The sequence below is a fragment of the Leptodactylus fuscus genome, chromosome 7 (genome assembly GCF_031893055.1).
Source record: "Leptodactylus fuscus isolate aLepFus1 chromosome 7, aLepFus1.hap2, whole genome shotgun sequence".
In the NCBI taxonomy this organism is placed as follows: domain Eukaryota; kingdom Metazoa; phylum Chordata; class Amphibia; order Anura; family Leptodactylidae; genus Leptodactylus; species Leptodactylus fuscus.
The window spans coordinates 108,145,182-108,171,108 of record NC_134271.1 but is presented as its reverse complement, the minus strand read 5'-3'; the positions used below and the strand labels follow the sequence as shown (position 1 = coordinate 108,171,108).

At 41.6% G+C, this 25,927-nt stretch overlaps 1 protein-coding gene and 1 non-coding gene across 2 annotated transcripts; one reads left to right on the top strand and one right to left on the bottom strand.

The window, feature by feature from the left end:
- Positions 1–7,272: 7,272 nt before the first annotated feature.
- On the top strand, positions 7,273–14,637 carry DACT1 (dishevelled binding antagonist of beta catenin 1). Its single transcript, XM_075282707.1, has 4 exons — positions 7,273–7,775; positions 10,762–10,894; positions 11,593–11,748; positions 12,178–14,637. The coding sequence occupies exons 1-4, from the start codon at positions 7,485–7,487 to the stop codon at positions 14,061–14,063; spliced, it is 2,466 nt and encodes an 821-aa protein (XP_075138808.1). The 5' UTR covers positions 7,273–7,484; the 3' UTR covers positions 14,064–14,637.
- TRNAG-GCC (transfer RNA glycine (anticodon GCC)) lies at positions 10,582–10,652 on the bottom strand. Its single transcript has one exon. It is a non-coding gene; the product is annotated as a tRNA-Gly (tRNA).
- Positions 14,638–25,927: the final 11,290 nt, after the last annotated feature.

Below are 25,927 nucleotides of genomic sequence, written 5' to 3'. Positions count from 1 at the left end.
TTGGTTTTTCAACTCTGAATTTGAATTTGTACCATAAGTAAGTAGCCATTGTGTTTTAGACTGCCTTAGACTACCAGGGCACAGCGTACATAGTCTAGTCAGAGTTGGTGGCCATTTTACAGTAATGATGAGAGGAACTGGAATCAGAGGAACTATATATCAGAAAAAATGGGGCATGTATTTGAACCATGTATTTTTTCTCATTTTTTTTTATTCTACTGCAGCAATGAACCCATTACTCTACACCCTGGTGTATATTCCGAAAGGTGTGCGGCACGTTGCGTTTTCCTTTGTTAAATCAACTCGTCCCTGACGAAACAGCCAAAGTTGTTCCAGTGATGTTTTTACTATGCCAGTCAAAACAGTTTACCACGCTTTTCAATTTGTAACTTAGCTGCTATTTTCTCTCAGCTTATGTGCCTATTTGAAGATTAGAAGTCCCGGGACATTATCCATGATAGAGAAGTGAGGATTTCTCTTCCCAGAAGGATAGCTGTTTGTAATGTCATTACAAATCCATTTCCCATTTTGAGCCAGGCTCCTTAGAGATTATGTGGTGCTAATTAAGGGTATACTCTGCCGGCTGCCCTCCTGCTGAGTGCCAAGACTGCTGTGCAAGGCAGAGATTACAGAAAAGGAGTACTGGGCACATTTGATGGAAGAAACTGGCCGCTTTATGTGGGCTTTGAGCTCCTCTTTTGTGTTTTCGCTACAATTTCGTAAACTAAGTAATTTTATTTTGGTCATGAAAAATGGCTCCCTAACATACACATCAATAAAGATAATTTGGATCAAGCTCCAGAAACAACATAACTGCACAGTTACACTAAGTGTAATGTCTTCTTAGGGAGGCTACGTTATGGTGTGTAAAGTCTAGCAGACCATATATGTTCTCTTAGGAATTCTTAGAAAGAAATATTTAAATACATTTTCCTTGAAGGAAAAAAGAAAACTCACTCTAGCGCCACCTGTTGGAAGGTAGCTCCCTAAAGATCAATGCTTGTTTTTCTGTGATTAACGCTAAACCAGAACATTTTTTCCAAAAGGAAAAGAGACCCATCCACATACAGATCAGCTGTTTCAGTGTGAAGCAGGGTACTGGTTTAGCAGGGTGAGAGGACACTGACATGAGTCTGAATGGGTAGCATCTCCTTAGACACTGCAGTGCACATGGTAAAGCCCTGAAGGATGGCATAAAGAACCCTTACAGAAGAAGTGGGTTGGGAGAGGTAGATGGAATAGGTGGTGACTGAGGGAGGGGAACAATTTATTTGTGCTGATATTGTAAGGCCACAGATTAACCCCATTGAATTACAATGTGACTAGTCCACATACAGATCCACTGCCTCATCATTGATAAACACAAGTTTTAACATCAGATTACTGCTGCAAGTTCTTTGAAAATTCAATTTCAGATTTATCAAAGGTAAATTCTGAATGGATAAACATATCCTTTCGGGCTTATGGGTGGTGAAATAATAAGTAATTCAACATAGATCCATATGATAATATTCCCATGTGAGTGATGCTAGGTTCACACTAGCGCCCGGAGTCCGTTCCAGCGTTCCGAAAGCTGTCAGACCGGGTCCGGCTGTGTGCGCCGGTGAGCGTTTTATGCTCTCCGCTGCGAAATTGTTTTTTTTAATACCGGACACAGAGTGCTGCATGTCCGACTCTGTGTCCGATTTAAAAACAAAAAAAAACGGTTTTGCAGCGGAGAGCATAAAACGCTCACCGGCGCTCACGGCCGGACATCTTTCAAACCCATTCAAATGAATGGGTATGAAAGAGTCCTGCAGGTTTCCGTCTCCTGCTCAGTTTTGTGCAGGAAACGGAAACCTGAATAAACGGAGACCGGGCGCAGATGTGAACGAGCCCTAAGGGAGCCTTCACACGATGTAACGTTGCGCTCATTCTGATCGTAAAAAGATGTTCAGAATGAGCGAGTAAAAAGCAGCTCCCATTGACTTGAATGGGAGCCGGCATACATGCGCTCTCCATTGAAATCAATGGGAGGCTTTTTTCCCTATTGCTTTCAATGTATACACGTGTAATACATTGAAAGCATAGGGAAAAAAGCCTCCCATTGATTTCAATGGGGAGCGCATGTATGCCGGCTCTCATTCAAGTCAATGGGACCTGCTTTTTACGCGCTCATTCTGAACGTCTTTTTACGATCAGAATGAGCGCAGCGTTACATCGTGTGAAGGCTCCCTTAGGCTTATAGGACCCCATACACATTAAATAACATCATACACACAAGCATGGTAAACAGGGGAAACAAAAATGTAAGTTCATCATATATTCCCCATGGTAGGGTCCAAGCATAGAATCCTGAGTTCAGTTATAGACAGTTATTTATTTATTTATTTATTTATTTATTTTTTATTATTATTAAATAACATCAGCAGATTCCAGGTAACTGCTGTGTATGGGGATGTCCCGACTCTCTCCTGAGTCGGGACATCAGCTCCTAGCTGATCATATCTTTTATAAAATTTGTTGTTTGTCAGAAATATTACACTGAAAGAGACATTGTTATAAATCATATCACTGAAAGAAAGACCACATTTACCTGATGTTAGGTGAAACAATGGTTCACTGCAGGATGCAGAAAGACCCAAATGGTATAAGGTGGAGGCTGCAGAGGTGCGTAATGCCACCACTCCCGCACCTACAATCCATAAGAGGGTGGATGCCGAAATGAACATAGATAAAGCTAATATTAGGTGTCAGTCACATGATAATGTGGGGTACACAATTCTGATAGCCTATTATACTTTTACATCAGATGGGCTATCCAGCACCTCTATATATACATCCCACAAGCATCAGCACCCCATTTTCCTTCAATCATTGTAACGCCGGGTTCACACTGAGGCTTTTTGGACTCTATTTGATGCGGAGGCCGCTTCAGAATCTGGACCAAAGAGCAGCTAGTCACGGCTCGATGCTGATGCAGTGCATACAGTACACCGGCATTCCGCTCCGGATTAGGCCCAAATGAATGGGCCTAGTCGGGAGGGAGGTGTCGTGCCGCGGACTCTGCGACAGATTCCGCCACAGAATCCACTTTAAGAAAAGGCATGTCGCTTCTTTTTTCCACGAGTGGGAATAAACAGCTTACGGAAAGAGGAACCCATTGAATTCAATGGGAGGCTTTTTTTGAGCCGGAGTCAGAAACTTCTCCCATTAGATGTACTGCCAAAAATAATGTAAAGTGTATGAGAGGAGAGACAAAATAAACAATCGCACAAAAGATCACTCATACAAACCTCTCATGATAACTACAACATTACAAAGAAAATAAATGCGCACCAATTGACTTGCTATGTTACTGGCCAGTGATTCACATGTGTGATGGTTACTGCTGCTCAGTCCCGAACAAGCGAGGGCAAAACATTAGTGACCCCCCCACACACACATTCACACATTTATATAAACATCTTTAACCAAGTCTGAGATTTTTATATAAAGTCTTTTCAGTGTGTCTGACATCTAAGGGCTAGTTCACACGTGAACTGCCCGCGCGGGTTTTGACACAGAGAGAGAGACGCGGCGAGCCGCGTCTCTCTCTTGTCAAAACCCGCCCGCCGCGACCATCGCTGTCGCGGCTTAACCCTCTGCTGTTGGCTCAAATGAATGAGCCGACATAGGAGGGAGCTGCGGGGGGCGGAAGCCGCGCGACTGAGACAGCGTGGCTTCCGCCTGAAAAAAGGACATGTCCTTTCTTTTCTCCGCTAGCAGCAGCTCACCGCTAGCGGAGAACAGAAGCCCGGCGGTCTCCATAGACCACCATTATAAGGGGAGGTTTTGGACGCGAAATCCGCTGTCAAAAACCTCCCCTTATACTCACGTGTGAACTAGCCCTAAGAGAAGACAAGGTCAGATAGATTTGACCATGGCAGGCATTTGGGAAAAGGCATGAAGAATAATGATATATTTTTTTCACCTATAGCAAATTTCCCATTTTATCAAAACATGTCAGATTCCAGCTCCACAACAATACAGTAGTAAATTTCCAATGTAAATTTTGACCTCCCTTGACCTAGCATGTTCTACATAGGAATAGCATATAATTTAATCCTCCTCTTGATCTGTAGTTAGACCTGGACACTGCTGTGATATTACAAGGAGACAAGACACTTGCATTATATGTAACTGCGGCTTCCTCTGTCTTGTCTCAGCATGCCTGGGTGGTGGCAGGCCAGTTAAACACCAAGAGGTGCTAAACCATCTTCTACATGAAATATAGCGTAGACAGTTTCTATGGAAACAAAAGAAACAACGAAGAAAAATATGACATGAAAAAGGAAGGTAGAAAAGACGCAAATCAGCAGAGACTTGGTGTGAAGAAAGCGGCTCAGAAGTCATTCCCAGTTTATAATTCCCTGGATTGGGAGGCTTGAATGAACAAGAATTTGATAAAAAGCCCTGGAATCTGTATTTTACTCCAATATATCATTCAACACATCTTACCCTCTCGAATGCAATAAAAATGCAATTTTTGTAAAAAGAAATGTCAAATTATTTTAAAAAAAATGATATTGTCCTAATAAAAATATAAACAGGATGAATATGATTGTAAGTCAGAGTTTTGCGTAAGAATTTTTCTCTTTTAGGCTGAAGCCCCATGTTACAGAAATGCAGCTTTTTTGTTGCAGATTTTGTTGCGGTTTTTTGAGCCAAAGCCAGCAGTGGATTGATCAGAAGGGAGAAGTATCAGAGCTTTCTATATATTTCCTATTCCTTTTATGGCCACTCTTAGCTTTAGCTCAAGAAACCACAACAAATTCTGCAACAAAAAAAGTTGCGTTTCCGCAACGTGGGGCCTTAGCCTAACTCCACCTTTGCTACTTGCTGAAAGGGAACATAACAAAGGGTGTGGAATGAGCGGGGCCACTGACCCCATCGGATTTATGATAATTTACACCAGTTTATTGGCGTAAATGATATCTGAAATCAATACTAGGAGCTGGCATAGATTTCAGTGCAGGCAATTGACCCTACTGGAGGATGCAACTGATTTACTGTATATTGAGGTGCTTCCTCCAGCGGTGCAGCGATTATCAAGACCAGTGTACTGAAAGCCTAGAAAGCCTACAGATCACATACACCAATCTTGATCAATTTCTCCCATGTGCTTTTTGTGAAAATTTTTCTTATGAACTGAAGGGTTGCTTCTTATAATGTACCTGCCAATGTAATAGGGTGAGAGTAGTATTACTAGCACAGCGGATACACTGTTGTCATACAGTAATATAGGGGATTGTAATGGACATTTGTGATTGATTACAGAATTTCAATAAAGACCATCTGATTGGTTAGTATAGGATTTGCAATTATTTCTTCCTTTTTTTAATGAATCCCTAATGTACCATTTTCTGTAATGACTTGGCCATCGTGAGTAACAGCTCAGCAGCACTGACATCTTTTAGTAGTATGTTACCTTACCAGACTATATCACATATACTATCTCAATTAACCATATATGGTGTGAATATTCCATTCCGAGATGCAATGGATATTTGTGAAAGTCCCATATGTAGAATGTAGAGCCACACATGCATGATGTACTCTTGGCTTGCTGCAGTCGTGAAATGACTGAACTAGATGTGGTTTCCAGAGGTAGGACCCCACACCTATCAGACCTTTATGGCATATCTTGTGGATATAGCTTTAGGCTAAGGCCCCACGTGATGTCCACAGCAAAAAAGTGCTGCAGGAAAAACCGCGGTGGCAACGCATTGCGGATCTTCCTGCAGCACTTTAGACAGAAAGTTCACATCAGTTTCCTCTGCGGACTTTCTGACTCAATTATACCTATGAGGAAACCGCCGGTGTTTCCATAGGTATAATTGACATGCACCGATTTCTAAAACTGCCGATTTTGGAAATCACGGCGTGTCCGCATCACGGTTTTTACCACTTTGCCCTGACTGTAAAATGGCGTGTGGAGCCCCTGCTTTAGGGTATAAGATATAGTCAAATGCGGCAGATATATGGAACTGATTTCAGTAGAAGAAATGTCTATAATAAATCTACTGTGTATGAATACACCCTAAGCTAAGGCCCCATGTTGCAACTTTTTTGTTGCAGATTTTGTTGCAGTTTTTTGAGCCAAAACCAAGAATTGCTGCAAAAGGAATGGGAAATATATAGGAAACTTCTTAGGGTAAGTTCACATGGGTTTTTTTGGTCCGGTACCTTTTCCTAAATCCACCTCAGGCTTTGGCTCAAAAAAACCCAACAAAATCTGCAACAAAAAAAGCTGCATTTCCGCAACGTGGGGCCTCAGCCTTATGTTGTTAAAAAAAAACTGTATCAATGTCAACAAGACAGTGGGGCAATTTATCAAGCCTTGCATGCGACTTTTGGCCAGGGGGCCCCACATACTGTGAAAGCTACCCCTGACAGTACCTGCAAGGCTAATCCCTTCCAAACATTGCAGAAGAATATGGGGCATTAGCCTGTGGTTATTATAGATTGCAAGAATTGTTGCAACTTCTCTCCAGTAGGGGGTGGTGTGGAGATTGGAGTAACATCGTATGACAGAAGTTTTATAGATGTGCCAAACTTATTATATTGTATAATGTAATGTTTGATAAATTTAGCATAAATCACAACAACACAGACTCTAGCAATATACATTGTTTCGACCTCTGAATGTAGAATCTTTTGTGCGAGCAGTGCGCGACAAGCACACGGACCCCATTATAGTCTATGGAGTGGCGGGTTTCCTAATGTAACTGCTTTTTTATGCGAATTAGGTTTCTGTTCGGGGGTCCCCAAGTGGATCCTCAAATGGAAACCCGTACGCAGATGTGAACCGGACCTGATATTTGCTTTGTGAAAATAAGGGGCCAGTGGGATGCTAAGCCGCCTATTGGGGGATATATGGGGGTCACTGCACATTCATGTCCTAGACCAGACAAGCCTAGACTAGTCCTTTAAACTTGGACAAAGCCTGCAAAACGTCCTTTGTGATGTGTTCATGTCAATGAGATTGAAGAGATGACTTTGTGGACGATGCCACTGATATACACTGCTGAGGAGAAGATTTATATACAGAGTATATATTGTATATACACTGCTGTAGGAGCCATTCCTATAGCAGCGAATAGAGTTGTCACCTCTGCTGTGTACCTCAGCCCGGCCAGGGTGAGTTGGCTGCACGTCGGGAGATGTAGGGGGAGGGGCGGGGTCTGATGACATCACGGCTCCGCTTACTTAGCTTGGCTGGGGCTGATCGCTGCTCTGCAGACTGATAGAGTTAGTTGGAGAGTCTGGAGGAGGTGTGAGCCCTGCAGGGCTGTCACAGGCAGCTCCTGGAGCCGGAGACCGACATCTACACAGAGCTGATCCTCAGAAGCAGGGTGCAATATGCTGCAGACACGACCTTGAGCAAGATCGCTTGGAGTTGGCGCGATATCGCAGGAGGATTTGTGGATGTTGTAGCTGTTCCTTAGTGTTGGGCTCTCAGGATGAAGCCGCTTGTAGCCACCTCTGATCAGCCCAAGGAGAGCTCGCCAAGGCGCAAGGAGAAGTGTGAGGCTGAGTCTGAGCGCCAGAGGACCCGGGAGCGCCTGGAAGCCACCCTGGCAGGGCTCGGGGAGCTGGCATACCTGCGGCACCGCCAGGAGATCCTGGTCAAGGCTGCGCTCAGCCCTGCGGTGGGGACAGCTGGAGATGCCCCGGTGCTTAAAGGGGACAATCCCAGGAGTCTGGAGGAAAGGTTCCTGGAGGAGAACATCCTACTGCTCAAGAAGCAATTGGTATGTATGGAGAAGCAAGAAGTCTGCTGTGAATGTCTGTCTTCTGATCATACAGGGGGTAAACCTTGTAGTAGGGGTCTCTATGCCAGCAAACAGGAGGTTATACTGGATGGGGGCTTACAGGGGGAAAATCCTGTAGTAGGGGTCTCTATGCCAGAAAACAGGAGGGTATACAGTGTATACTATACATTGTAGGGTTATAGGTTGGACTTGGACTAATGTCTTTATCCAACCTCATCTACTATGTATATATAGCTATATACTGTACTGGGGTCTCTATGCCAGAAAACAGAAGGGTATACAGTGTATACTATACATTGTAGGGTTATAGGTTGGACTAATGTCTTTATCCAACCTCATCTACTATGTATATATAGCTATATACTGTACTGGGGTCTCTATGCCAGAACACAATAGGGTAGATTGTACTGGGGGCTTACAGGGGGTGAACACTGTACTGGAGTCTCTGTTAGAAAAATAGCGAGTATATTATACCGGGTGCTCACAGGAGGTGTACACTGTAGTAAGGTCTTTCTCACATAAAACAGGGGTTACTGTACTGGGGTCTCTATGCCATAGAACAGAAAAGTAGACTATACTGGGTCATACACTTTTAGGATCTCTGTGGTATGAAACAGGAGCCTTACTATACTTGAGTCTGGGGGCATACGCTGTATTAGGACAACTAGATTAGTATTCTATACAGGGATCTATAGGAGGAGGTATATGCTGTTATAGGTACACTCATAAAAACAGGCAGTATGGCATACTGGGGTCTTACTAGAGAGGACGTGCGGTGTATTGGCTATGAGAATAGTGTTTATACTATACTGTGGTCTTGCATTGTATTAACATATCTGCTATGAAAAGAGGGAGTGTACTATGCTTGGTCCGCTCAGTAGAGTGCCTACTCAGTATAAGGATTTCATGCCATAAAAAGAGGGACTATAGCATAGTTGGATCGTACAGGATAAGACTTAGTATATACTTGGAGTATGGTCTTGGTCTAAGAAGTGGTTAACAACTATATTGGCGTCTTTCTGTAGTATACTATACTGGGGTATATCTGTTACAGAGCAATGCCTGCACAGGGGCAGTGGTCTATCTGTCTGTGCATTGTTAGGGGGCTATGTTTAATCAATGCTAGACGGTCTTGTAGGTATAATATATAATGTTCCATAAATGATGATAATAAATGTAGCAAATCCTATTTCTATTAAATATTTGAAGTTTGTGTCTGTAAATATATCTGGGGTTTACTCTGGAATATGGCAGGGGTCTGCATTTTGTTGCCGGGGAGATGTATAATATAAGCTTATAACTAATCGGTCATCAATGGCAACAATTGATCTGTCTCCCTACCATTTGACTGAGGATTAAAGCCAGGTGAGGTGTTGATTGTCATATTGTAGTGTAGCATGGGCAATTAGTGGGGGAGGGGTGTTCAGTGCTATATTGTTGGGGTAGTGGTTGGTGCATTATGAAGTGCAGGTATTCATTACTGAACAATGAGCTCTATAATGTGCAGCCATGGTTGAGGGTTCATTGCTCAGACTGCTTTGTCAATGACCCTCTGTCCCTACATGATCCTTTCAGTTGTTCTCTATGTAATCCTAGGTTAGCACTGACGCCCAACAGTCCTGCACAGCAAGCTGCTAAAGCCAGGCTGGCTGTAATATGACCATTTTGAGGATTTGTGCCTCCAGTATAACCACAGAAGATTAATTTTCTTAATGATAAGTCTTATAGCACATGTTGTGGGAACAGTATATTGGAGCAGTAAGAATTGTCTTGGGATAACGGGTTTGAGGTCTTTTACTTATAAAAAGGAGTCCTTATTAGGAGAAAAATGATCTCTGATCATAAAGGAGCCACCAGAGGGCGCTCATGGGCATAGTATGTTTGATGCAGCTCTGCTGTATACATTGAGCCTCTTTGCCTGTATGCCCTAGGCACTTTTCTCAGTAGGGTCCTATGTCAGCTGAAAGGAGGGCAAACCTAAAACAATGAGCCCCTTCAGCGTCTAGGATTGACTTGTCACTTACAACAATCTGATACCCCTTATAAACAAGCCGCAACTTTCGCAATTTGGAAATTTAGTGAAACTCTTACTTGTATTGATGAATATGTGTAAATGGGGCACTCAGCTGAATCCATCGATCTGAATATTTATTACGAATTATTTGCTTAGTTGTCCTGAATATGCCATATCCTGTACAGAGGCATAGTTTCCCTATAACTCCATAGTAAGAGCAGTAGACTCCATACAGTAACTTTATATAGAACTAGACATTCTCCCGTGAAAGTAATGTTTCTGGGGAGAATAAATCAAACTTGTGCCATACAGAGCTACCATAGTCTCTTATAGACTTTTATAGGCACTGAATTACAACTACGCCATGTACAGAAGTCCTAAAGCTAGGGCCACACAGAAATCTTAGTTTTGCAACATTAAGTTGTATAATGCAAATGCTGCAGCAAAAAAAGCTTGCAATTTGTCTGTGACTTGTTGTCACATTGGAGTTGCATGACAATCTTTAGGATTTGCCACGCCGTTACACCTTTAAAAGAAATTGCACACACGTTGTCTTAGTTAAAATATAAAATTTGTGACCAAAAGTCTTTGAATTTCTTGCAGTGTGGTGTTGTCATGTCGCAACATTACCATATTCACAATTACTGCAAGGCAAACTTGCAATCTTGGTGTGGTATCTGGTTCTTATTTGATCACACTATTATTATTATTATTTATATAGCACCATTAATTCCATGGTGCTTTACATTTGGGGGTTACAAAAGTTTGTGTTGCATTGGCCGGGAATCGAACCCAGGCCTCCCGCGTGGCAGGTGAGAATTCTACCACTGAACCACCAATGCTCACTATCAAACAGTTGTGTGCATTTATTTATTTTTCCCTTAATTTATAATGTCCATTTTAATTTTTTTTTTTTTTTTTTTTTTCTTTTTTTTTTGTATATTTCTGCAGAACTGCTTGAGGAAGAGGGATGCTGGCCTATTAACTCAACTTCATGAGCTTGACAAACAGATAAATGACTTAAAGATTGATGTAGAAAAGACAACCGAAGAGCATTTGGAAACTGACAGTCGCCCTAGTTCTGGTAAATTGAATTTTTTTTTATTTTTGTTTTTCCTTGTTTTACAATTTTTAGGTTTTTGGTTTGTAATTTTATGACTTATTAAAATCAGAAAAAATTACAATTGAAACGTTTCACCCTGCATGTAAAATTGTAACTCTTGTACACATATCCATTGTATACTGTGGACATTCTAGGCTGTCATAATATATAGCTTAGATATGTAGTGCTTGTCCCACACACGTGGTGGTGCTTCTGAAAGGGTTCTCCAACCTAAGAAGATAGCTGTCACAGCACACACTTTATAATTACTGTATCAAACTATAATAATATATATCACACACCACATCACAACTCCATGCAATAAGATATAAATCTGTGAAATTCTCAAATGAAAATCAAAATATTTTACAACGTTTCAGTCTATGCATGCCCTTCGGCTTGATCTGTAACTGGGAGCAGGAAGATATACAGAGCATTGGCTGGTCTCCACCAATCTATATAATATAAAGCATGGCGTGATTGTCACCCAATTAACCAGTTGTAATTATTTAAGCCACAAAAAAAAATCTATTTACATTTGGTGTTATGGAATTTCTTTAATAAGTGAAACAGATGTATGCGTTATTTAATTGTGACTATATATTTCTGATGTTAGCATTATTAGTAGCCTGTAGTGCATCTGCAATGAATTGTCCCTGAGAATGTTGTTTTATTTTTAGGATTTTATGAGTTGAGTGATGGGACATCGGGATCTCTTTCCAATTCCTCAAACTCTGTCTTCAGTGAATGTTTATCCAGCTGTCAGTCTAGCACCTGCTTTTGCAGCCCCCTCGAAGCATCATTAAACATCCCAGATGGTCAACCGAGATCAGCAGGTAAGGTTTTCTGGTGGATTCTGCTATTCCCTTCCCCCATTGAGTAAGTTTTGAGGAGTTTTTCAGCCATACTTGTGTCAACTTTTCTGTTTTATCTTGCATTGGCAAACCTACCAAAGCAAGGAATCCATTGCTTTAAGATGTTGAATTAAGCATTAGTGCCTAGAGGTCTACCATAACCTGTTTTCAGTGGGAGAATTGGGTTCAAAATGAACCAATTACGACAATATATACTTATGAAGTCTTTGTTCTGCATTTGCTGTGGCCTGTAGTGCGTGTTTAAAGGGATTTTCAGGGTCGTGTAATTCTAGTGGATAGTACACCATAGTGTCACACATCTTCTCTGGGCTTAACACAATCCCATTATTTTGCTTAAAGACCAAAGTTGACTTGAGTTCGTAACTTTTTTCTTTTCCAACTCTGTTTCAGATGACTTCTTTGAATGGTTGGACTACAGAGAGGGCCAGTGTGAAAGTACAGGCACAGTACGGCGCTCCTATTCGGCACCCCATTCCAATACCAATGAAGTTGTTGCTGATGTACATCCCAAGTACCAGTGCGATCTTGTCTCCAAAAATGGCAATGATATATATAAATATCCGAGCCCTCTTCATGCCGTGGCAGTGCAGAGCCCCATGTTCTTGTTATCCATGATGGCTAATGTAAAAGTCGAGGAAGAGGCTGAAATGCTCGCAAATATGAATGACTGTCTAGTGCCTGAACTGGATACCCTAAAAAATGAAGACTCTTTTCAGCAACAGAGTAGTTTCTGCCCTGCACCTCTTCCTCCAAGTAAAAAATTAGATGGTTATATTTTAGGTATTATTCAGAAAAAGGCACAACCTGTACGGACTAACAAACCCCGAACAAGTGTAAATGTAGATCCTGGCAAAGGTATTTTACGACATGGGAGTATGTGTGTCAGACAGACTGGTGGCATCTCTCATAACAGCACCACTAACATGAAGAATCCTAAACAGCCATGTTTACATTCCTCTGGAATAAACTCTGTGGATAATAGCACTTACCCCTCTCTTAAACAGTGCGCTAAAGAATCTCAAAGTGAACAGCTGGAAAGTAAAAAGATGCCTTCAGTCCAGAGTTACCAGCCAAATATTAATGAACTGCAAAGCCAAAACAATTCATGGAACTCTATGAAGCCTGTGTGTCAAAATCTCGCAAGGGGTCCTGTGATTGGAACATCAAATATTCCAAAGGAAATACATGTAAATCCCAGTCCTTCCAGCAATCCGTTCCCCAATATTTCCAATCCACTTTGTAATGGATCTCCCAAGGAACCACTCACTATTGTCCCTCTTCATCAGGAGGTTAAAATTGTACTACCACCAAAAAGGATTTCACCCAAAAATACAATTAACTCTTATCATGGATCATCTCATGACGAGAGGCCTCCACTAGACTTCAAGAGTGAAGGGTCATCCTCACAGAGCTTAGATGAAGGGATGTTGGTCAATGCACACTATATTCCTGCACAACAACAGGGTGTTAAACTCCATAAAAGTACCAAAAATGTAAAGATTGTTAAGAGCTCAACATTGAAACACAAGTCAAATGTACAGAATGTTATGGATCATGGCTCTCAGACATTGAAGGAAAAGGGTAAGGTAGTAACAAAGAAATGTAGGTTTCCAGATGACTTGGACGCAATTAAGAAGGTTAGGAAGGTTTCTCCAAGAGGTAAAAAGATTGTCCATTCGCAAGTAGAGACTGGTATTGTAGGTAAAAATCCAGGTGGTAGTAAGTCAGGCACTAAGCCTCATGGACATGCAAAGGATGTGGTTTTGGCTAAGCCTAGACATAAAAGAGGAGACTATAGAAGGTGGAAGTCATCAGCTGAGATCTCTTATGAAGAAGCTTTACGAAGAGCAAGGCGGCGAAACCAGAGAGAGATGCTTGGCGTCTATGGTCAAGTTCCTCTTCCATATGCCAGTCCGTATGCTTACATTGCTAGTGACTCTGAGTATTCAGCAGAATGTGAGTCTTTGTTTCATTCCACAGTAGTAGACACTAGTGAAGATGAACAGAGCAACTACACTACAAACTGTTTTGGGGACAGTGAGTCCAGTTTAAGTGAGGTGGAATTTGTTGGAGAGAGTACAACGTCAAGTGATACAGATGAGAGTGGAGGACTTATTTGGTCTCAGTTTGTCCATACCCTTCCCATGCAAGCGGGCACAGCTGCTGACCTTCAGACCACAGCCAAGGCCTTTGTCAAAATAAAAGCCTCACACAATTTAAAGAAGAAAATTCTTCGCTTTCGATCTGGGTCTCTAAAATTGATGACGACAGTTTGAAGCATCAAATGTTTTCCTTCTGTTCTTGACCCAATTCCCACCCTGTAAATTTGTATAATTTGTGCAAATATTTAAAAGGTTTACAGTAACTTATGTTGACTTGTGAAAACTGTTTTGTTACTTCCGAGAACTCTTGAATCGATTAGCTGTTCAATGTTGACACCAGCAATGTTTCCAGAACTCAATCCCACAATGTCTGGCAAAAAGCGCGAATTGAGATGGTTACCTAACATCCGCCCTTCAGTTTGGAACATTAGAACACTATTATCGTAACATTCCTCCTGAAGTTGCACATTTTTATTTGTCGGAAGAAATTGACATCTTTTCAACTGTACTGTTTTTCTTTCTGAAGGATTGTGAATCCAGCATATAGAACTTGCCAGGCTCGCCGAGTGGTAGGGACATATAACAGACACACTCTCAATATAATTGGGTCCCTTCCATTAAATATTTGCATGCATTATGCATGGAAAGTATTGGTTCCCATATGCCTTTTATTATGGGCTCTATGTATACTATACTCATGTATTTTATATATTTTGTAAATTATATAACACATTTTACATGGTAATAAAACGTCTGCTTTAATGCTGTTTAAAATTATTAAATTGGAAAGAAACAAGCTCTTCTTGTCTGGTTTCGGAACCTTAAGTGTGATGCCTATCTCAAGGAAGTCCAACATCCTGTCAGCCACCTCCTTTTAAATGCAAAATAAAGAGTCTTTTAAGGTGGGTCGGTCATAAACAAGCTTGTCTGTCTTCCAGGAAATGCTTCATGTCTCCAAGATGCCACTGGTTTCTAGTGATGGCATTGTTATGATGAGTATTAGCTTGGTCAATACAATGGTGTTTTTTTTTTTTTCAAAGGTTCTTTGTAATCGGTCCAACTTGGTCTGTGTTGATGGCTCACTCTCAAAAATGTACATGTATGGTGGATCATGCAGTTCAGCATACTTAGAAACTGACTTCATTATTAGACTGCATAGATTCTGACTTGAGGATATGTTCGACCCTTAAAAGTTTTCACGTGAGCTTGACCAACTATATGTAATCTTAGTTTGTTTTTAGTTAGTATGCTTATCCTATAAAACATCCGCTGCTTTATCTTTACCCTTTTTATCTTTCTGTAGGTGATTTGTGCACCAAATGTTGCATTGCCACTTCCAGAGAAATTCTATACTCAGGCAGGAGATTTAGATTTCCTGTCAACTGTAGAAGAATTTGCTGCCTTTAGGGTATTCTCACATATAGCACGTCATAAATTACCATTGACTACCCCCCTTCCTCCAGCACCACCTTCTATGCAACATTTTCAAAACAATTTTACGAAGACAATGTAGCAGGGAAATGGTATTTTAGAAATACAGCAATGTTAAATTGTTTGCCTTCTAGAAGCCTTTAAATCCATCAGCAAACACTGTTTGCTTAGAATGCAGACTCAATTCAAAGGGTTTGTGTGTCCTTGCATTAGACTTGGGTTGAGTCCTTTACTCTTGCTGTGAAAGGGACAGCACTGAGTAATGACTCTACTACAGAAATAACACACGTTGAATACTTGTTTTGAGATTTTTATACATATGCCATCCAATTGAATAGATATTAAAATTCTATAAGCTCTTGGCTAAAATCATATTTCTAAAGAGATGAGACTTATAGACTGACTCGGATGATGGTATTATAAGGCTTTTCTCTTCCTAGCATCATGGCATCTATTTCGAACAGATTCATAACCATTATGCTGTATCAATTAATCAACCCCATTGAAATGAATGTCTGTTCTTGCCATTGGAAATACTAAGACCTCCTGCATAGGACCGTAGTGGTTTTCCTGTCTGCAAAAAACATGTCCATATGTTATCTGCAATCATGGAACCACAAAAAATTTTGTAACATCTCCTACACTTGTCTGTGCCGTAAATGCGGCAAAAATAGGATATGCTTCATAACTTGGTTTTAAGTTTACCTCTGTTTCCATCCAAATTTTTTTTTTTTTTGGTCAAGTTGAGGCTCCACATAGCAGGCCACAGCCAAAAAGTGCTGCAGGAAAAAATGTGTTGGAGATGGATTGTGGTTTTTCCCGTAGCGCTTTTTGCATCAGTAATACGAATAGGCAAACTGCCGATATTTGCGTAGGTATAATTGACATGCTGTGACTTCCAAAGATGCAGTGATTTTGGTAATCGTAGCATTTCCTCTGCATATAATTTTCTTCCATGTGTAGATGGGATTTTCTAGGATCCCATCCACTCGGCAGGAGCTGTAAAACACTGTGGTTTTTGCGTCGGCGTTTCCGCTGCAGTTATGCCACGTGGGGCCCCAGCCTCAGAGGAAAACAGAAAGAAATGAGACCCAACTAAAAGGTTGTATCTTTCAGTTAAGAGATTGAAAACAGAAATAAGAGAAATATTTAAAAAAAACTCTTCAGGTCTTAACTATTGACTTTTTTTAACATAAATCTTTTTGGCCTGTGATTTATATAATCACGCCTTTAAACACTAGTCAAGTCTAGCTGAGAAATATTATAAACCTGTAAGGGAGTGAAATGCAAAGCGTTTTTATTCTGTTTTATGCAGATTATGGTCTGTGAAACATTTACATTAAAAGCTTTTAAGAAAGAATAGAGATGATGACACTTAAGTCAGTGTCTCCTCTCCGAGGTGAAACTTGCCAGTTTTGTTGGGGGAAGGGTTAAGTGAATACATTTCCTTATTTTGTTTCTTTACATATTGGAGACCCTGTCCTTGGAAGGCAATCCATTACTGCTGTCTCAAGTCCCATGGATGGGACAAGTATCTTTGATCATATGATGGTAAAAGGTAATGCCTAACAACTGTTTACTATGCCCCTATGTTAAGATTGCAGATTACAAAAACAAACAAGTAAATCTATTCTATAAATTTGGTTCATGAACAGAATGCTAGGCATATATTTTTACAGCGAGTCCTTTCTAAGCTCATGTATGCAGAAAACAAAAGCAGACTTTTTTTTTTAGGACGTTTGCACACAAACTCCGATCCTGGATAACTCCTTTAACATGAAGATGTACAGCCTCTGTGCACTACAGTGCAAGCTCCAACAGACTTTGTGTACAGACGTATATTCCCCAAGAAACAATGCCTCCTAATAGCTGGGGCCCTAACTTGAGGGGGTGCAGTTGCATCGGGGCCCAGGATCATTAGGGGGCTCATAAGCACTGGTATCAATATTGTGATTGCATCTTCCATTTGGCCCATAAGCCAAGGAGACCCACAGATTACCCTGACTACACTAAGGCTGATTTAGTTACACCACTGCTCATACCTTTGAAACATACAACACAGAGATCTTACAGTGGTTCATTTTATGGGAAACAACATCAAAACTTTTGATAAGTTATTGCTATTGTTATCGGACAATGTATGTAGGATGCAGGAATGAATATTCTATGTAAGCTATGAAGAGGAGCTGCCTGATCAACTCACAAGAACTTACCTGGACTGTTCTCTGTCATTATCCTCCTGTCCTGTGGATGCTATGCTAGTGACCTATTGTTTTTATGAGCAGTGAAATGTAGATGCTACAATAAATAGCCCTCAGCATATAGGCAGCCTAATGAGAATCGTCATTTTCTTTGGTCTAAAGAGGTTTTCTTGGCTACAACTATTTAACCTGGTCAGAACATGTTCCTGTATATAAGCTCCATTCACTTGTACTGGCTCACCATACAGAAGAGGGCGTTAGCCTTCCAGGCGCACATTCAGGGGAAACCCATGGCCCCGTAGACTATAGGGCCCGCCTGGTTTCCACTGAAGACAACAGAGAGAAAAGCTGATTTTAAGTGGAATAGGGGATGGAGTGTCGTATAGACACTCAAATATCTGAGTATCAGCTGCTGAGAACAGCTGATCGATGAGGATGTCAGACCCAAACCAATCCAATATTGATGACCTATCCTTAGGGTAGGTCATCAATATGTTTAGCTCAGAAAAGGAGGAAGGAGGACATAATCTTATGTACAAGAATGTGCTAAATATAAAATTTCTAACTAAATTTAGATAAAAATGGTTATTTATTCTTTAGTGTTTGGTGGGTGACAACATGTAGGCAGCCATCACAGTTCCCATATGAGTCATTACTGATCTTTCCTATATTGGTGAATGATAAGCAGGCCATCTTTTACATTTTAATAGCTACTGATCAAGTCACCTTGTGCCAACAGCTATTCCTCCTGGCTTCTTCATATGGAAGTAGATTTGGTTCTGCCAAATCATGTGTATGTTGTCAATATAGAGAGGCAACTAGGTCGGAGCCAAACACCTATGGCAATGGCTTATTTCCCCTGAGAACAAAAGAACTGGATGTTGAAATTCGTCCATCGCAGTAGTGTTATGAGACTCCTGTACACACAAGACAGTCTGCTGGTCTCCTTTACAGGAGATTTACCATCAAAGCAAGTTATCCCCTGCACATATCGATGCAGGTCTGACCACTCTGACCACCAGTGACCAGGAGAACATGGACTGGTGGTAGGCTGTACTTCAGCTATTTCAGGCACTTCCATTGAAAAGAATGGAGCCTGCGCACGCTGCCTGACTGCTGCTCAATTCAGGACGTCAGACAGAATTCCCTCCTTTTGCTGATCAGTGGGTATCTGAGCAGCCAGACCCCTATCAATCTACAAGTTATTCCTATAAATGGGAGATAACTTATAGTGATGAGCGAGTACTGTTCGGATCAGCCGATCCGAACAGCACGCTCCATAGAAATGAATAGATGCACCTGGTACTTCTGCTTTGACGGCAGCTGGCCGCTTAACCCCCTGCGTGCCGGCTACGTCCATTCATTTCTATGCGAGCGTGCTGTTCGGATCGGCTGATCCGAACAGTACTCGCTCATCTCTAATAACTTACTATTATGGGAAAACCCCTTTCAAACCTAATGGTTCAGTTGTTTTATTAGTATCCGGGATTTAAGAAAAACTAGGTGCAAGTTCCCCAAGCTGAAGCAAAATGGCCACCATCTTCATTGTCATCAGACATGATGGGTAAATCATTTAACAGTAACTGAAGACCACTAAAGCATTGAAAATAAACTATTAGGGTGTATTTTCTGGTTTCCCTCCACTTGGATCCAATTGTGAATTTGGTATTATTTTTTATATGTCATATATAATGTAAGAGCACAAACATGACCATGTAAACAAATCCTATTATATATTGTATTTGTTAGCCCTTAGAAATGGCCAAACCTTTTGCCCTTGTGAACTCTCATGAATAATGTATGTTGAGTCTAACTGTGTCTTCAGGGATTGCTGTGCAGTGTTCTACAATAGTATTGTGGACATTTTTCTTCCTGGACAGTTTCCAGAGTAAAATGTATTAGATGGGGGTGTTGTATATGTATTCATGTTTGGCTCCTGTACATGCAAGCTGAAGTTTATTGGTACAATTTACTATCCCTAATTGCAGTTCAATCACACGTTTGACATAATCAATCTGCTGCCTCCTTTTGTTCCTTGACCGGTTTCCCTAGGAGAAAGAATCCCTTTGTCTAAGAAGTTACATAAAAGGCAGGTCACACATTAGGTACTTCCTAGCCAGCAGATCACGTCTGGAGCAGATCCAAGGTTTTCTGTGTCTGGTCAAAATTTGGCTGACCCATCACGGTCATTTTTTTCTATAACATACAAATCATGCTTTTTTTTCATCTTTTTTTGATTATTTTACAAATTTATACAATTTGATTTTATTCATTATCATTGTGATGAACTATTCTCTGTAGCACTGTAATGGGGGATGTAGAAAGACAAAAATTCTATATGTATATTCGATAACATTCAATACATACATATTCTATTATTATAAAATATAACCCCAAATAAATAGTAAATAAATAGTTTTTTTTTGTAAATATGTTTGCTTATTTAATATACACATTTTTTTGTTGTAGTCCCACATTTGGAGCTATTCCAATAGACTGAATTTTAATGGCTTTCAGTAGACGGCGAAGACAGTTTTGATAAAGTGCTCAATGTATGCGTGCCTAGCCTCAGTGACACCCCAGGGACTCAGCTGAGCCGCTCGGAGGGTGATATAATTATAGGATTCCCAGTTTGCTGATTTTTCTAACATATTTTCTTTTCCTACTCTTATTTTCAGCCTGCAACCATTTCACACAATCAGTGTTACTTGACACACCTCTTCATCCTATACTTCCTTTTGTCTTCTATTCACTTGCAAAATATACTGACACTGTATACTAAACATTGTCTGGACACATGTTGTCTCACTTCCATGTGCCTTATCTTAGTCAATGTGGAAGTAAAACGCATATTCATTTATCATCCGTTCTGCTTGTTAAATGAGAAATTTATTTTATTATGTTTGATTCTTTTATTTAGACAACATACAAACATACAAAAAAAAATGTAATACAGAAGACTTTGCTTGTCTTAGACACCTAATGGGGTAAACATGTGGAACATGTCTTGGCCAAAAAAAACCAAAATATTATGATAAATTACCGTGCACTTTTCTTTAAAAAAAATCACGTATAGTATATAAATATAGAAAATGCATAGCCAAGATAATTTTTCCATGAATACAAATTGATGGCCTATCCTCAGCAGTGGGACTGGCACTGGTTGTATGATTTAAGGAGCTGTCATTTAACTGGCTCTTGGGTAACATACTGCTTAATAACCTCAGTCCTAATGTAATATAGCAAAATGACACACTACTAGAGATTGAAGGCAACCAAATTAAATAAAACAACATGCTGCTAATAAGTTCTTTTCTATGTTAAATTAGCCCTGAGAAAAAAAAAAAAAAAGTTGTCAAAAATTTAATTTACATTGTCTAACACAGATCTGTGTCTGTGAACACATCATGGTGCCATGGGCCTGCAAATTGGTTAAAAAGGAAAATATGTTTGCCTGCAGGGGCCTGTATGACAAGTAGGTGAGAATATTTTTTTAAATTCACATTGTTTCTTTTAGGTACAAGCACAATTTGAAGCTACTTGGCCTCAATAAAGACTGTTATGGGCTCCCAACCCAATTTAGTGTGTAAGTACAAGTAGCTGAGCTATTGAAGCTATCATTTAGTAATGGGGTTACTTATGCTTAAAGGGTTTGCTTGCATTTGATAATCATTTTTATTAGGGGAGCCTCCTGAAAATAAAGGATGTAGCACTGGCAGTGTATGACTCTCATCAACCCATTGCCCCGGTGATCATGACAGCCAGTGGACTTTCATGTCCAATTACAACACATTTCTATATTAATGCTTTGTCCTCTCCTAGGCATCGGAGCAAAGGTTCTTAACTTGCTAGTTCTTTCCTAAGATGTTCTGATTTCTGCTTAGCTAGGATGTGGATTTGACGCCTGCCTCTATACCCTACCTCCTTCCTGCCTGCTGAGTTATACATATCCCTTGACTACATGGTATTGACCCCAGCTTGGTCTTGGCCAGTCAGATATGTCCAGCAGTTTCACTTGAATCAGACCTATTGTTATTCTTATACACTGGGGTCTCTTCAATCCCCAAAGTATAATAAGTGGAGGTCCAAGGGAGGTGCGTAAACATCTCCATCCTGGCATTTGATGCAGGGCCTCCTGAATAATATCAGTTGCCTGAGGGATTGCTGAGACCAGTGATTGGGCACCTCCCCTTGGCTTCTGCATATTATATTTTGGGGTCTGTTAGCCAGCCAACACCTACACTAAGACCACTCCAAGATTTAGCAAGCTGGTGATCCTCCTGCATCAAAGTTCCTATCCCTGGATAGGGGTTAAAGGCTGAAGACCATAGAGGGCCTTAGGAGAGGACAACACCCTAAGGAGTTGCTCAATGTCAAACTGGTTAAGTGACTCAATGGATCCACACCTGCTTACTGACATGCAGGACATCTTAGAGAGAAAGACATCCAGCATAAGTAATGCAGTAAAAAGCATTATTAAGTAATGAGCCGCTGTACATACTTGCCAAAAGTCGGGATTTCACTGGAATGTCCGACAAGTGCGACCACAGAAGGTGAGGGGGTGTACTAACTTGTCACAAAATGTCTTACAATTTTAGGGGAGCCCTGTTGTGTAACTAGGTGACGTTCTAAACTGTTTGCAAAACCCGAGCATGACCTCGAAATTCAAAGGCATGTATCCTAACAAGTATATTCCTATGTTCTCTGATTTAGCCAAGAATGTCTAAATGTTTATACTGTTCGATAAGTCATATTGTTCTTTTTTCGAAGTCACCGATGCCTGTATTTACATTGGAGATCATTTTACAGTTTCAGATTTCTTGACTTTGTTAACTTTTGTATATTATATATGTTATTAAATTATAATTGAATTTTGGATCATCTTAAGTAAAGCTCATGGACCACATGTTCTTTAAGATAACACTGCACCTCCTGTAAGAGACACAAGCAACAGCCGGTTCCCTTTAAAGGTCACAGTAAGAGGTTAGATGCAGCATGCCTGCCCTAAGGCAAGATGGGAGAACCTAATACCTGGGCAACTGGTGATGGTATTGGATAGACCTCTGTGTGATTTTTAAAGTGGGCTGCTGCCATAGCGATTTACGCATCAAAGAGCCAAGTTAAAAGTGACAACAACGTCCAGATTTTTATCAGGCAGCCTGTGGCAATAGTAATAAGCTGTTTCATTTGCAGGTAAAAAGCTCTATTATGAACAGATGGCCAGCTAGAAGTTATGCACTGTTTGCACCTTTCATCTGAGACAGCGTGCATACAAAAAGGGAAAATCATCAAAGGCTGGAGCTTAATTGGTGGCAAAACCAAAGTAACCATCGACTGAGAGATCACCGGCTCTAATTGTATAAACAGGACTAATTGTATTTCTGCACATCATACTCACTATAATTAATCATGGAGCTTCCCCGTGACTTATTGTACCAACCCTTAGCTATACCAATGATATTATTAATGAGATTTTGTTTCAGTTTAATTCCTTATCTTAGTTTTCATATTTCAGAGCCGTGACTCAATCAGCAGAATGAAGGAGTTACAAGTTGTAATGCTGGTGACAGCCAGGGCCGCCGATAGGGCAGTATTACCGCTACTGGTGTCAGGGGCCTGGCCAAATTGAAAAATGGGGGGGGGGGGGTTTGGCCGGCCCCCTGGCGCCCGCAGCAGCAATTGTGCCCTGGGACGGCGTCACTATAGTATAGTCGGGCAAGTGCCGGGGCCCACAGAGCCTCTTGGGGCCCCCCGGCACTTGCCTGTCCCGATTTCAGCGGACGCCGATGAGCTGAATACACAGGTGATTAAAGCAGGAGCTCAGCTCAGCTCCTGCTTTAATGCTGCGCCCAGCTTCGGCGTGTGTTGGCGCGATGTGATGACGTCACATCGCGCTTACACCTGTCAGTGGAGTGAGAGGAGCGTCAGAGAGAGGAGCGGCGAGGAAGCGATGAAGGAAGGGGGTGAGTGTAAATAAGTGTTTGTTTTGTGTTTAACATAATGAAGGGGGCCCATGAAACTGGGGGGCAAATGAAGGGGAGGGGGGGAATGGCATGACCCTGTGGAAGATGAAGGGGGTGGGGAGAGAATGGCATGACACTGGGGCAGATGGAGGGGGGGATGACATTACACTGGGGCAGATGAGGGGGGGGAATGGCATTACACTGGGGCAGATGAAGGGGGGAGAATGGCATTACACTGGGGCAGATGAGGGGGGGAGAATGGCATTACACTGGGGTAGATGAAGTGGGAGAATGGCATGACACTGGGGCAGATGAAGGGGGGATGACATTACACTGGGGCAAATGAGGGGGGGAATGGCATTACACTGGGGCAGATGAAGGGGGGAGAATGGCATTACACTGGGGTAGATGAGGGGGGGAGAATGGCATTACACTGGGGTAGATGAAGTGGGAGAATGGCATGACACTGGGGCAGAAGAAGGGGGGGAGCATGGCATTACACTGGGGCAGATGAGGGGGGAGAATGGCATTACACTGGGGCAGATGAAGTGGGAGAATGGCATGACACTGGGGCAGATGAAGGGGGGGAGAATGGCATTACACTGGGTCAGATGAGGGGGGGAACGGCATGACACTGGGGCAGAGATGGTGGGACATGAAACTGTGGGCAGTTGAAAGGGGGAGGACAGCATGAAACTGGGGACAGAGATGGAGGGGGGACATGAAACTGGGGGCAGAGGAAGGGTGTATATGAAACTGGGGGAGAGATGGAGGGGAGGCATATAATTTACAGGTGACTGTAGGAGGATTATACTGTGTGGGAGCACATGAAAATGAATGAGAATGGGTGGAGTCAACAGAAAAGTGGGCGGAGCTAAATTTGTTGCGGCGCGCCACACATTTTCTCCCTCTTTCTACTCTTCAAAAGTTGGGAGGTAATACATAATTGGTATGTCACAAAATAAAGTGGTGTTAAAATGGCGGGGGGAGGGCAGACACTTAGGGTGTATGGGGCCCCAAAATTCCTGGTGGCGGCCCTGGTCACAGCCACACATATGGATGAGGCACTGTGCCTATATAAGCACTAACATGGTTAGGTAAACAATGGCATTACTCTGATGATTTATTACAGTTAAGGGCGGGTTCACGCCTGCGAAACTGGACAGGAGACGGAAACTGGCAGTCATTTTTCAAACCCATTAATTTGAATGGATTTTCAAAGTGTCCACCCGAGAGCGCCCGTGAGTGTCTTCTGGTCTCCACGGCGAAACCGTTTTTAAACGGACACAAAGTCCGACATGCAGGACTTTGTGGTTAAAAAAAAAAACGGTTTCACCGCAGAGATCACAAAACGCTCAGGGCCGGACATTGACTGCCAGGTTTCCATCTCCTGTCGGCAGAAGACGTAAAGCCACAAAGCGGAGACCGGGCGCAGGTGTGAACCCGCCCTAAGGTAATGGGATAGGCCATCAATATGTGACATTTGGTATGTTTGACATCCAGGACTCCCTCTAATAGGTGTAGGGATGTCAAAGATGTCTTTTTTATTGCATGGTATCAGATAATTTTTGCTTGAAATAGACAAAAACAAACATGGCTGTCATCTGTGGCCCATGGGACACCAGAGCTCCTGAGACATTCTTAGGACAGCAGAGAACAGGCGACGGAGCATTGTGACAGACAGAATGTATTTCTTTCCCGCACTGCCGAATCACTATTGGTAGGTAAGTATGGAGAGGAGGATTTTCTTTATTTTTTTAGCATTAGGCGACCAAACAGTATGTTAGCGCTGGGTGAGTCAGCAAACTGTATATAAGGGCAGAGTAACTATGTTTGTCTATGGAGCAACTGTAATTCTGTGGGGGCAGCAGACTGTATATAAGGGCAGTCACTATATTTCTATGCGCACTTGCAAATTAGTATTAGTATTATTATACTGACGTAATATTGTTATAGTATTTCAGATAACTAGTTCATTGATCATAATGTTGTATTGTATTGAATTTGAAAGGAATTCATTTTTTCTCCATGTATTGTCCATGTACCTGGCCAATTAACCATTTGAACCATTTTTAGCATTTGTCTGCTTCAAAAAAGTAACACAAAGCAGCTGGTATTGGGTACTTTTTATTGTCTGCTTTAAGTTAGATACTAGAAGCCAAACCAAGAACTAAACAAGGTCCTGGATCTCGTGTCAGACTGGGTCTCATTGGGCCCACCAGAAGAAATGATTCCAAGGGCCTATTCTCCATCTATGCAGATCATGTCATGTCTTTTTATGGCACACACAAAACATATCAATGAGGTCTGTGCATTGGTATTTGCATTGAATCCATAAGAAATAGGTCTCAGTGGCAAGTGATTGGCACCAAAAGCAAGTCCAATTTGGGCTGGATCTACTGGATTTTGGGGGCACATTTTTAATGCCAGATCATTGGCCCTG

Coding starts and splice junctions, on each gene's coding strand:
- DACT1 (XM_075282707.1), top strand. CDS start 7,485: ATGAAGCCGCTTGTAGCCACCTCTGATCAGCCCAAGGAGAGCTCGCCA. Junction 7,776..10,761: donor TACTGCTCAAGAAGCAATTG/GTATGTATGGAG, acceptor ATATTTCTGCAG/AACTGCTTGAGGAAGAGGGA. Junction 11,749..12,177: donor TGGTCAACCGAGATCAGCAG/GTAAGGTTTTCT, acceptor ACTCTGTTTCAG/ATGACTTCTTTGAATGGTTG.